General features: G+C 38.0%; 1 protein-coding gene across 5 annotated transcripts in view; it reads right to left on the bottom strand.

Annotated features, from left to right (window-relative positions):
• NRP1 (neuropilin 1) overlaps window positions 1-14,107 on the bottom strand; it is a 115,439-nt gene that overhangs the window by 25,909 nt on the left and 75,423 nt on the right. For all 5 annotated transcript variants that reach the window (XM_034068387.1, XM_034068394.1, XM_034068399.1 and 2 more), the window contains 3 exons: window positions 7,915-8,070; window positions 4,871-5,015; window positions 3,101-3,432 (listed from right to left, as the gene is read on the bottom strand). In XM_034068387.1, the coding sequence (XP_033924278.1) occupies window positions 3,101-3,432; window positions 4,871-5,015; window positions 7,915-8,070 (633 nt within the window). The remainder of the gene's footprint in view (window positions 1-3,100; window positions 3,433-4,870; window positions 5,016-7,914; window positions 8,071-14,107) is intronic.

The raw sequence follows: 14,107 nt of genomic DNA, 5'->3' as shown, positions 1-14,107 counted from the left end.
GGCTTCAAGGGACACTGGTTGTTGACCTGGTGCTCTGCCAGTGCTTGGAAGACATATGTCAAGAATTCACAAGGAGATGGCCTGTCAGATGTAATTAACATGGAATTACATATTATTATGTTTGAACACCAATATAGTGCAAATGATCAGAAAAGCTACCTAGCATGTGAGAAAGAATGAATACTACTTTATATGTAAAAAGTAGACAGACACGTATATCTGAGGAATCCTTGCTTCTTTTCTAATAGTAGTCTTAATAGCAACATATAATAATGAAAACTGTTTTATAAAAGACATCAGTATTGGAGTACTGACACATAGACATTAAAATTCAAAAGGCATCTAGAATGATATTGAATCATTGTCCTCTGTAGTGCAGAGCTGCTTGTGATTTGATTTTGACTGTTCATTTAAAACACATACTGATATTTTTTGTGGGGGAGGAGAGAGGAATATACAGTAAAACTTCCCTTTGTGAGTGTCTTTTATATAGGCTATGTCACAAATTGCTTTACTTCACTACAGAGATAAGTTATAATAAATAATAAATAATAACTAAACAAAAGAGAAGCAAAACAGGTGAGAGGAAAAAAATTCTTCCTAACATCTTTAAAAATGAAAATAAACATTGCATAAAAATCTAACAAGGTTGTTCCAAATAGCATGATATTCAGAAGTTTCTTTAACCAGAAATTAAGAGACAAGTTTTAAAGAAACCCAGAAAAAGTGAAAGGAGGAAAGAAGTATGAAAGAAAAAGATGACTTTATGGAGTAAGCTTGAGTAAGACTATGGACAAAAATACTAATTGGATCTTGAAATGAAAATGGGGTTCTGTATGGATGTTTGAGGGTTTGTGATGTTCACTCCTTGAGTGCTAAAGGGGGAAACATTCTACACATTCAAAAGCAGCAGAAATCAGGTCAGTCAAAGAGGAAGGAGTTGCAGTAGTCCTAGTGAAAGGAGCTGCAGGCATGGATGACAAGATCGTTGTTGAGAAACATGGTAAAATTTCAGCCTTTGGACATACTCTGTTGTTATTTTAGCTTGTCACTGCTTTTTCTTTCTTAAAATGCAGTTGTTTTTTATTGAAAGTCAAGATTTTAAGCAAGTGAAACGATGTGTTTCATTTCATATAACAGGGCTGTTTCTAATTCACATTCCTGCTGTGACTCATTATAGCATGTTGTCCCATACAGCTCCACTTACATTTAAAAATACTACATTTCAGTATTAACATTTTAAATCCCTCAGACTCCCAAATAGTGGGATTTATCTGATACTCTTTAAAGAAAACTTGTGCTTTGGAAGAAAGTTTATCGAATGTCTTGAATTTTTGGGAAGGATTATAATTTTGCCACAGAGATTTGAATTCCAACCCTCCCCATTCCGTTAATCTTGAAAGTTCATTTCTGGTAGTGATGAAAGCCGAGGATGGGCTCGGTGCATTAGTTAGCACACTAGTTTTCTTGTCATACTGCTAACTTCTGACAATGATGGCAAGTGCTTGTATTAGAAAACAGAAAGCCATGCAGCAGACGGCGCACTGCTTTGAAAGCATATGGCATTATTTTTTTCCCTCGTTGAGCCACAGTGTAGAAGTACATGTCAAAACAACATCTATTTTAGAAAGAAAATGGTTAGATCCCATTGTTGATTTACACTCTCTTCACACTTTATGATGAAGTCAAAACTCATGGTAACAAGAGAAAGGAGCTGACTGCAAGGGCTGAATTCGTTTAGTTTTAATCCCCAAAACAAATGATGAAAAGTGAGAAAATGCAGACATATTCAGTGAGATTAAAACAGGAGAGAATGAAGTCCAATATTTACTAAATGTGCCTGGAAAAACTATATCCACGGACGCACTCAGCTTTTCCTTTCAGGAAAGACAGGTTTGTCCAATGGACTAGTCTATATAGCAAAACAGCTTTTGCATCCAATTTTCAGGCTTACACAGATGAGATACAGATCAACTCTTGGTTCTCATCTGCCAAGAACCACACCAATTTGCCTTTTGAAGGTACAGCGTGATATATGATTTCTTGATCATCCCAGTATTGCAGCAGCAGTTGGTGAAGAGGACTGTGTGCCCACTTGTTTCCTCAAGCAACAGGGTAGGAAGACTGAAAAAGGATTGTGCCCTTTGAGGCAACAATGCACTTTGTGCGAATGATGGCAAAATGGGATGGGAGACCTGATGAATGGGATTTAGGGTAAATAAGATAAACTCTTGGTGAACTTACGTCTTGAAAAGCATACATTCGAAACCAAACCAAAATGGGTACATTCCCAGAAACTTTTCTGGGCCACACTCATTTTCTTCTCCTTTGAATCTAACTCAGCAAGCCTTCCTCTGTAAATGTCATGAGGTTTCTGCTTGAACCTATGAAGCAGCTACTCTTTATTCCCAAACAATCTCAAAGATGCTTCACTTGTGACAGTACAATTATACTTTTCACTTGGGATGGAATAAAAAGTCAAAAACTCCAGCACTTTTGGTGAGGCTTGGATCAGACCATTACAAAGAGTCTGTGAAGCTCCCAAAGTAGTCTATAGGCAGTTCAGAAATCCAGCACATACCCCACTGAGTTAAATAACACTGTTCTCATTCTACTGCACAGACAAAAAAGAAGTAAAAGAAAAGTGATTCAGTGTTTCAAATGAATTTGTTCACTATCAGTGGAAAAACTGCAGAGGAAACTTTTTCTGGCAGTGTCACATATTACAATCACATGGTATTTTTCAAGTAACCTAGGGGCCACAGAGTCACACCACCCTTGTCAGACCCAAAGTTTGAACTAGCTGTGAATAAACAAAACCATTGCCGCAGAGAGGCAAATGTCCTAAGGCTAGCTCCTGCCCTCAGGCATGGGACGGTTCCCACAGCATCCCTTCAGGGTTGCTGCTCCAGAAGTCCCCCTGCTTGGCTTCATCCCAGCTGTCCCAGGCTTCATCCCTTTTCTAAGGTCAGAGATATATGTGTACAAATTTAATGAAAATTTTTTTTCTTTTTTATTTTAAATGTAACTCTTTTTTTTTTTTTTTTTTTTTTTTTTTTTTTTTTTTTTTTTTTTTTTAGTGCAGAGCTTTCCTCCTTACCTTTATCTTTTTCTTGCTGGAATCCATGATCATTTTCCAATCCGACCCATTGTTGCTGTAGCCAATTTTGAATTTTTTCATGAATACTTTGTTTTCTCGGTGTTTGCCTCCTTGGACAATTATTCCCCTCACTTTCTTTTCTTCTCCAAGGTCTATCTGAAGCCATTCATTTGTATATGGATGAGTAGTTGGTGGCAGCGCCCAACCTGAACGGCTTGTTATGAGGCGAGCATTTTCTGGGATCCAGTTTCGATCAACTTGAGTAGATGCAGTAATCTGAGAGTCAGGAATGAGCCCAGACACCATACCCAGCATCCCAGAGCAAGGATAATCTACAGAGAAACAAACAAATAAATAGTTAATCTGAACAAGCACCAAAACAGAAACAGCACACAACAATTTAGCTATCATCAGCAATTACTTATTTCTTTCTTACATCCAAAATAATCTTTCTGGATTTGTGTACAATTTTCATTTGTTCAGACTTGTGCATCCTAGTTTTGGCAGGAAGTACCAAAATACCACAAGTATTTCTGGCTTGATGGGAACCAAAAGGATCAGAAAATTGTATTCTATTCTTGTTTTCTATTCTTCTTGCTAAGGCAAAGAGTGCAGGGTCACGTATGAATTTGTGAATATTTCCCTAGAGAAAACTTCCCAAATCAGCAAACACCTGGTTGTAGAATCCTTCATTTTGGTGACACTGGAAATAGAAGTCTTTTATACATTCTGTAATTTATAATTTATTGCTGTACTTGAGATTTTCATCTTGTGTTTCTTTGGTCTTCAGGCTTTTTCAAATGACACAGAAGCTAAATAGTTGCTTCTTTTATGGTTCCAGCTAAATATAAGTTCAGAGTTCCTGCTAACAAGAATTAGAGGTTTCCAATATAGAATGTAACAGCAGTTCAGCTGATATTATCTTCATCTAACCTGAAAATATTTCATAGAATGACTTAGTATTCTATAACATAGTAATCAGTGATCTTGTTTTCCTGCTTTATGGAAACAATTCCTAAGAAACATTTTCAAGACTAAAGAAACACTTAAAAAAAAAGATAACCTCTAGAGCTATTTAAAATCAGTGCCAATGAACTGTAATAAATGCTGTAAAATGGAGGTATGTATTTTTTAGAAAAATCAACTTTGTAAATCTATTAAATCAGTAACATTTTCTTTAAATATAATTTGTATTATTACTTTACATATAAAAATGCTTCTGTTTTGTAGAAGTCATAGAAATACTAAAACTAGGTGGAAAAAAGACTTCAGAAAACATTCTTGCTTGTGACTGGTTTGCTTTTTGGTTTTTGTTTTTTGGTTTCTTTTTAATCCAAGATAGTATTTTGTGGATAACGCTTGAATAGGTTTCAGATCTAAGTGTTTGTACCTTGCAATTCAAGCTATGTATGTTTGTTTCTTGGGAAACCTGCTGAGAACTATCTATAAATAGCAGGCATGAGGGAGAGACACTGGAGGTTTAGGAAGGAAAAACAAGATAGGAATTTGCAAAGTGTCTGTGTATTTCAGGTATTCTGCATGGATCTATAAAATAATTAAACTGAACACCTAAGAAGCAATGCCACAACAACATTCAGACAACCCTGTATGTTTGGGTTGTGGTGTTTTGTCATCTTCAGGGTTTTCTTTTATTATTTATCCACTCAGACCACAGCGGAAATAGTGAAGATGCATTTCACTCATAAAAATAAAACCCACAGCACAGGCAAAATGAGTTCCCTTGGTTTTAAAATCCTTCCCAAGACATACCTGTTATCTTGCAGCCGTAAACTTCAAATCTTAGCGATACTCCATTTTCCCAAGACACAGGTCTAATTCGCACAAACCGTGTTAAAACTGGTTTGGCAAAAGGTCTGTAAACAACATCAGTGGGATTGCTATTCCCTTGAAACACCTTTGTGTGGAAAGAAAAAATATATATTTGTTAGGCTTTCTCTGAAATGGTGTTTATAATTCTGTGTTTTACAGGTAGTTATGATTCAAGGTCTAACCACGGTTATCTAGGGAAGGGAGGTTTGCGACAGAAGACTTGCATGGGGAATTATTTCATTAAACTCTAAGCCAATTTTTGGAGACAGATAAGCTTTCCTTGGAGAGGAAAAAAGAGGATTCAACTTGTTCAATAATATTAAAAAATACTTGCCAGCTGCAGAGTCCCATAACTCACCATAACACTGCAGAGCAAATCAGGAGAGCTCAGGACCATCTTGAGAGCAAGAGCTCAACTGAGTACCACAAGGTTCTGTCCACTCCCTGCCTATTTTCAAGTGTTCCTAATGGCCAGATCTATATGCAGGAATGACATATGATGGTCTTTCTCACACAAGGACTGCCATGTCCTGGAAGAATCCCTCTATGTGCCATTAGGTGGTTTTATTCCTTGTACATTTATAGAATGATGCAAAAATCTTCAGAACCTCTGGGCCAAATTCAAAGTTTGGATGTCAGACCGTAAATATCCCATATGGAGTTAGGATAAAAACACACATTATTTTGTTACCCTTGGACTTAAAGGAGTTTTGCAGAGTGTATTTTGCAAAGCTTGCTTTGTTAACCTGCTGTTTTTAAATAATTTTTAACAAGGATAAACATACTCAGTTTTTCTTGCATATTGAGATGGAAGTCTATTTAAAATGTACATAGCAGGCTCTAAGATTTTGTCTATGTCCCCTGAGGCTAGCAGTCAAATTATATGAACAATGAGACTTCCACAAGAAGAGTCAAGATTGTGCTGTGCTTTCATGTTGAGGATCCTGCAGACACGCTCCTTCCTAGCAGAGCTGAAACCTTGCAATGTTCTAGCCCAAAGAAGGTGATTCAGCTTCCTGCTTCTTCCTCACGTAGAGAGGAACAATTTCCTGTTTTCCATAGATATAAACCTCTCTCCTTTTATGGGAGATACATACACTGTCCACTTTCCTGTTTGTTACTTGCAATAAATGTACTTGTAGAGCAGAGGCCAGCAGCGCACAGCTGTCAACTCATCAGGCTCAGTTATACCTCAAGTAATTTAACATAGGAGTTTCATATCTAGCAAAAGATTTTAGATGGAGCTACTTTTCAGCAACTTTTTTTTTTCTCTGGGAGAACCTGCTGTAGTTTTGTCAAGGTCTGACTCTGACAGAAAAAAATGAGTCTTTTCTCAAAAGTACACAGCTTCTCACATGCAGCTAGTGAACACTCGTGTCCCAGCTCTTGTGTGAAGCTGGCTTGAAGAGATCTGCGGCTGCCTGCTTTTGTTGTTTCTTCAGTAGCCAAGACTACTTAACTTTTCATTTGTTTAAAGATATCAGAGGAAGACTGGTGCATAGCTTTTTTCTTGACCTGATCAATGGTAAAATATAGCCATTTTAGAAAACCAATACTTTTATAAACCCTTTGAACAAATAATACAGGTTTAGTAAGAGTTCTCACTAAGGACATCATGTACAAGAGAAACTCATGTAAATTACACTCTTGAAGAGTTTACAAATAGAAGATGGTATTGAAAGTCAAGAATGGTCTGATTCTGAAAGAGGCATTTGTTCAGATTATAGAAACCAGAGCCAGGAGATCCTGTGTTTCAGGAGACCAGGCACAGCGTTTGCTCCTCTTACGACTTTGGGCAAGTCAATTATTGTACCTCTATACATCATTATACAGTACCCGTATTGTAGCATTTGACCTTCTAAAGTTCCTTCTCTGTAAAAACAGGATAATACCTGTCAAAGAGAAGCTTTCAGGATTCATTTTTTTTGTTGTTTTACAAAGTGATTTAAGGAAGAAAGATGTATGTGTTAAACGCTGCTATCATTTTGCTTAGACAAATACAGTGGACTTGGCATAGCACTTACAGATGAATCAGGGACAAATATCAGTAACCAAATATTTAGAGCTAGATATGGTTACACTGATAGAGTTTAATATTGTACAGCTCTTCTGGGTCTTCACAGAAGGGTCACAAAAAAGCTGTTTTGAAGGGAGGTACCAAAAAATCTTTCCAGTTGCATCAGCCACTGGCAGCCTCGAGGGATGCTGCTCCCAGGCTGTTGTGGTTTAAAACCCAACTTCAGTGTCTCATCCTGAGTGAGGTGGGAAGGGAAGCACAGCCTCACTGAGACTATTCATGTGAGAGTTGGAGCAGAATTGACTTCTCAGTAATGAGCTCTATGCTCATGGTAGCACATAATGAAGTTTTTTCTTAGAGGAGTGTCTAAAGCTGTTTCATTGGAGGTCACAGAGAGCAAATCTGCTGATAAATGGAAAGGTGCTAAAAATCTATAAGGATGGAAAGATGTGCCTAATTATCTGTCTGCATGACCTCCATCACTGAAATGCTTGGAAGTCTGACAAACTACTAATCACTTGCTAGCCTTCCTGCAAGACAGCGTGGCTATGCATGGGGATCTGAGGCACTGACACACTGCATACCCACATCTTCACTGCAGATAAGGGAGCTACATATTTTCTAAAAGGTTGCCCACAGTTTTTTTTTTTAAGGTCACATAGAAAATCTCTGGCAAACTAGGAAACAGCAGCACACTCCAGGGAAAAGACCTGAACCACTCACATTATGTTGGGTACAACAGACAGGGCTGCGCCTTGCACCATTTTTTTTCAGTTGCTCTGTGCTTTGGATAAACAATTTTTGTAGTTCATTACTACTGAGACAATAGCTGTGTTTTGGATTTGGGATGTTATTAACCCTGAACAACCTGATGAAAACTGTGATACCTTATTCCTGTTTTTTTTTAAATAACTCATAGTAGCTAAACAGTTCTTGGCCAAAGAGAGGTACAGGAGAATAGACTTACAACAGGCTTGTTTCCCTCCTTCAGTGTAATCCAGTCCTCTCCATTGGAGCTGACATCTACGCGGTATGTTTTCAGATAATATTCTTTCTTTGTTTCTTTTGAGATGGCTCCTTGAGTCCCAATTCCAGAAACAAAGCGAAGAAGGCCTAGATCTACCTGTGGTAACAAATGAATTGAGACAGAAGGACAATCAGTTCAGAGCATAACAACACAGCAGAAGTGACACCTACTCTGTTCCCCTCCCCCCACCAAGTTTTACAAAGATAATAAGGATTTCATATAAAGGAAATTGCAAAATATTGTTGATAATAATATAGCCACAATAGCCATAATGCCCTCTTTTGGTAAATAGTGTCAGCACAAGAGATGGGAACATTTGCCTAATTACCCAGAAGTGTTATTCACATGCCAGAGAATTAAATTTCCTCTGTGGTGGAGGAACAAGAGATCCCATCAGTGCAAATGGAAAACACCAGGCTGCAGAGAAGTTACTAGAGGAGCTCCTCAAGGATCAGTCTCGTGTACAATCTTACTTAATACTTTCATTAACTACCTTGAATAGATGCTAATGAAATTTGCTAAGGACACGAAGCTGCAAGGCATTGTCAATACAGGGGAGACTCATGCAGTGAGAGCTGAACGACCTTAAGGACTGCAGTATTAAAAATGAGATGAAATTTAATAGCTCAATATCAAAGTTGTGCACTTAGGGAATGATAACAAGAATTCTGCTAAAACCCAGGGGCTCATCATTTGCAAACAGAAGAGGAGAAAAGAAACCCATGGTGTATTAGTGAGTCACAAGATACTTTTGAATCACTGTGGGATTTTGCTGAGGAAAAAGCAAATGAGTTCCTTGTACTGTATAAGTATTTGAAGAAAACAGAAAGAAGCATTAGCACAGATGCAATAATTCTGTTCCAACTGTCAAATGTAATGAGCATTAGGAAATGATGGCATTTTGAACTTGCAGGAGAAATGAATGCTATGGTGTGCACACGAATGCGTGTTAGAGCCCTCTCTTCTTCACTCATTCTTCTTCTCTCATGAAGTTACATTGCAGCCAAATGGACAAGTGATTTAGGTTAAGTTTCCCTTCCCCCATTTGTTTATTTGTTTGTCAGACAGATCTGTTTACTTATCTAGTTCATCATGTGGTACGACAGAAGATGTATTGACATAGCTGGAAGGATGGTGTGGGGTGCAGGAGTGCAGCTACTCAAAGTCAGTTCTGCTGGCAAACAAAACCTTTGTCCCAGTGTACAGCTCCAGGTGCTAAATGGATGAAACTAGGCACAAAACTTTCTCACAGCCAGGTTGGTGACACCGCTTTGAAATGGCTTACAGCCTTTCTTTAACCATAACAACAAGCCAATGAAAATCAAAGTCATCACCCTCTTTCTCTGCAGCTAGAACCTTCTCTTTGTTTCCTAAAGCAAACCACTTAATTCACTATAAAATGACACTACCCATAAAATATTAATTGGAATAATTTATTCCTCTAAACTTCAGTTGTTCAGACCTTAGTAGGATAATAATAGGTTAATTAACTCTTCCCAAGTGAATGTCCCATGAATGTCTTAGGCTTTTTATTATTTCCCAAGTTCCAGGATGCAGAATATATGACCTCTGTGTTCCACAGGCATCCTTTTTCCTGGATGTGTGTCATATATCCAAAGGCGCTGGAGCAGTTAAATCAACATGCTCTCTCAAAAGGCTGGAGGAAGCGCTTGAGGAAAGACTGGTTGCTCTTTCAATGCTCATGTCATATGCGAAGCATTTTGAAGTCTTCCAGCAGAAGAATAGGAGCCTTGTGTGTGACAGATAGAACTAGCTCTCAGGGCAAAGCCCCTGCCCCAGTTTTTAAGGCTGGTAAATTCAATATGTAACATTTTAGCCCTTGTCTTTAGGGGTGAAATGCTGCAACATATTTTTTTGTCATGATAAAAGATTTTAGTCTTAAAAAAAAAAATCCCAGCACCACCTTACAAAAACAATCAAGTGATTTAAAGTAACTGGAGAGTGTCAGATGTTAGATTGTTGCAATCTGAAAGTTAATGGGGGAATGTGGGCATCATTGCACTGAGCAATCTCAGCTTAACTTGAAATGCTCTCCAAACTGTACTCTGCTGATTGTAAAGTGTGCTGCACTGAGTTATGTCCAATACCACATTCACTTCCAGGCTGAAGTGCACTTGAAAATCTGGAAGTCTGAGGGAGTGCAGAGCTAAGTTATTTAAATGATCTGCTTCTCTTACAATTTGAAACAGCTCTTCAGTTTTGAAATGATTAGGGTCCCAAGCCTGTACTGTTCCAACTGATTTGAAATGATTCTAGTAGGGGCTTTTTAATATACAGTAAGTACTTCATTGTGAATAAAGTCAAGCGATGGCCTATTACAAGAGTTCTAGGTATTTGAAGGCAAGCTAAAATTTAACATTGGGGGTTTAGGGGAAGGTTTGATTAGTTGATGCCTGAACTAACAATTACAGCTACCAGTCACTGACTGTTAAGGCAACTCAGGCTTATTCCATCAAAAAATTTCAGTTCCCCAGATTATGCTTGGTCCCAAATGCTGGTATTCAATATACTTCTTTAACTCCCAGGGCACTGAATATCCCACAGCACCTATCCCACTGCCTAGGTCTAAGCCCTAGACACACAAAGAATATAGCCTGAAGTCTGTTGGAATTTAAAAGGCAAGCAGAAATCCTCCTGCCAGAAGTCAGCATCTCAGCATACTGGGCGAGAAGGACTCTGAGAAGACCTTTAATTTGTTGCCTCTAGATAGGGAAGGGGAAACCTCATTAGTGTTCATGGCTCCAATAACTGTGTAATATGGTACAGGAGTAGGAAGGCATCCCTGGTTAGTGAGAACATCCCTTCTTATAGGTGCGCTCTATCCAGATAAGCAAATCTAATGTGCTTCTAAAAACCAGGAACTATGTCAACAATAGTCCTCTCCTGGAACACCTGGAGGTTGATGGGTTGAGTGTTTAGCTGTGTGCCACAGTTTTAAACCTCTTGGAAAAGCAAGCTGCGACCCCAGGCCTGCCACATACCAGGGTGTGTTTGCTCACAAGCTGGTATAAGAAAAAAGAATAACCTTTCTCCATTAGTGTTTTGTGAAAAAGAAGAAGTGCAAATAAGAAAGGTGGGGCTAAGCAGAAGAGGAGCAGAAGGACTGGCATTTTTAGTACTAACGCTGTGTAATGCAGAGGTCCAGGAAAGAGGCAGAGTTTAAGGCATTTTCTTCCCTTTGACAGTTCTTTGCAGTGGCCTCCAGAGAGGAACCGCTCCTTTCCAGGTGTGTGCAAACACAATTGCAACACTGAGCACCCCTCTGTGGTGCCTAAGTATGTTTGTAAATCAAGCTCTAAATGTACCAGTCTTCTTCTCCAAGTAAGGTGAGAGAAATAAATTATTCAGAGAACTACCCTCAGAAACTGCATGATATTTTAATGAGCTATTAAGCTCACTTTCATTAACCGCTTTGTGATGTATTTTGTTTTCTTTCCAATGATTTTTTAAACTTTACTTTCTGTAAAATGCAAAATTGTGTGTAAAATGCACATTCTAAATGTTGCAGAGCTGAAGTTCAACCATATGAACTGCTATTAACAATTGGCATCTAAAGGTACCAAAATGTAGCTGTGGTAAGACATGGTTCTGAATGATGTTAGCCAGAGGAATTATTGCAGAGGGTAGTATCTCTAGTACAGCTGTGTTACCAAACAGATAGAAGTTCTTAGGCTTTTTGGAGGCTTATGCTTATAGAGTACACTATGTGATTTCCAATTAACTTTTATGTCATCTCCACAGAGGTCTTGAAGTGTTAACATTACCAGAAGTAACCTATTTTTCTCAGATTCAGTCTCCTCCAGCTGAGGTAGTAATACAAATCTTTAACAACTATTCTTTTGTTTTGGCCTTTTTGTTTCAAGAACTTGTGTTTCACATTAAAATGAACTGTGAAGAGAGGTGGTGATGAAATACAGTACTTTTGAAGATGAACATCAAATGCATTTCCCTACAATTATTTGACACTTAACTTTCTGCACATATGATAAACAAACATCTGGTATTTATTTTAGAGGATGCAAGCAATTTTAGAAGTTTTTGCATGCTGTATGGCTGTGATCCGAGATAGGCAGCTGTCTCCAAACCTGGAATCTTGACATTTCATTTCCATGACCAGTTTCAGCTTTGACTAACTGCAGGATGTTGTTAATTGTTGGGTTTTTTTCAAAATTTGTTCACTTTCATTCAGATAAAAAAGCATATCTGTCTTGGAAAATGATGCCTTAGGACCTTATCCAAAACCACAGCCTTTGATAATTGCTAGTGCAGCAATGTAACTGCCTTCATGAGCAAGTACAAGACTAGGAGTGGATTTGCCTATAAGAATGGGCCCCTAACTTACAAGAAATGAAGAATATCTCGTGTGTGTTTTTATTTTTTTTTCCAGGAGAGAAATGTTCATGTAAAAAAAGCCATGGTTGTTCCTGTTTCTGAAATCAACTTTTTTCTTGCCAGAGCATATTGCAAGACACTGGCTGTTCCTAGATACGAATTACTTCCTCATTATTTATTCTGCAATATCTTTCAGCATCCAGGAAAAATATTTTTACTGCTGTCTTACTGTCTCCAAAGACAGTGGGTGGGTGACGCACTTTTAAGGCATACATATACAAGGGGTGGCAGGCACATACTCATTTTATTAGACAGCGGTTAAAGAGAAGGAAAACCAATAACAGTTAGCTCTGCACAATGAATCATGTAGCAAGTCTTAGAGAACTGCTGGCTAAAGAACAACACACAACATACAAGACTTGAAATTAATATTGCTGCTTCCTATCATCATGCATAACCATGTCATAGTATGGAAGACCTTATTTTCAGAATGAAAGTCTGCCTCATAAAATAAAACACAGTCATTGAGGGAGCTGTAGCAAGGGAGCAGTTTTACCAGCTTTTAACACTCCTACTGTAGGTCTGTCTGTTTAACAGCCTGAGAAAATAAAGGACAAAGTGCTGGAGTTTGATTAACAACAGGAAGCTTTTTGTTGTGGGCATCTCTTGTGGCTTGAAAAGCTGTATAATCCATCACTTGACACAACATACCAAAGTAAATATTTTCAGAGAACTGTGTCATTTCCCTAGATAGCATACAGTGCTCTGAGTCAGATTAACTGTTGTGATGCTTCACCGTTCTTCTGTCAAATATTTAATTAAGCAAGAGTTGATCTTTTTTATTAGTTGTTGCTGTTGATTTGACCAATCATGCTCTTCCATGATGTATATACAATTATCAGTCAATTCCTTTATTTACTGAGCTTTAAGTAAAGAAGATTATAATGCTAAGCAGAAATGGCACAAGCTTTACTAGAAATTATGAAAACAGTATAATTAATTTGGCTGGAAAATTACTTTCAAAAGCCTTTGTCCTTGAAATGAGTTACAAAAGCACAAGTCCTTGCTTAATGACAGGGTGTAAATATTCATCCTGGGTTTTAGTGAAAATAGTTAAGGCTGTAAACTGTTCTAGATCCTTGTGCAAAATTCTCAGTGATACTGTGGCAGCTCCATAAAAAAAAAGAGGAGACATTGATGTTAGTAAGATCTCTCCTGAATCACTGAAGTCTTTCTCATTGACCTTGACAGCAGCATCCTGAAAGCCCCAGAAGAGAAAGCAGCTAATCACATGCTCAACTTTTAGTTTGTGCCTAACAACTGCCCTTAGTCAGTATGCTTTGTTGAATCAATGGTTATGTGACTTGGCAAAAATGGGGAAGCGTGAAAGAGAAGATGAACAAACATTCATGCCAAAGAAATAGGAATGCTTGGCAGCAAAAAGGAAATAAACTTTCTTTAGCAATTGAAATATTCCTCACAATCTTCATCTTCTGCCCAAATGTTTCTCTGCAGCAGAAAAAAAATGTAAGTATAAAGATTCCTCCAACTGACAACAAAGAATAGACTCAAAGGATGCTATCACATTAAGATACTAGTGCTGGGATTGCTGTATTGAGTACAGTAATGTTTTTAGAGGAAGATCTGCCAGTTTCTACAAGAGAAAATTTAAGATAATGATGAGAAATGATAAACATAGGAGAACCATAGTCAACATTATGGGGCTGTTCAATAAGGAAAAGATGCAGAAAGTGTAAGAAAAAATGAAATCCAGAAACAA

The sequence above is a fragment of the Melopsittacus undulatus genome, chromosome 1, assembly GCF_012275295.1.
Source record: "Melopsittacus undulatus isolate bMelUnd1 chromosome 1, bMelUnd1.mat.Z, whole genome shotgun sequence".
Taxonomy (NCBI): Eukaryota; Metazoa; Chordata; class Aves; order Psittaciformes; family Psittaculidae; genus Melopsittacus; species Melopsittacus undulatus.
The sequence above is the reverse complement of the archived record's forward strand: the minus strand, read 5'-3'. Positions and strand labels throughout refer to the sequence as shown.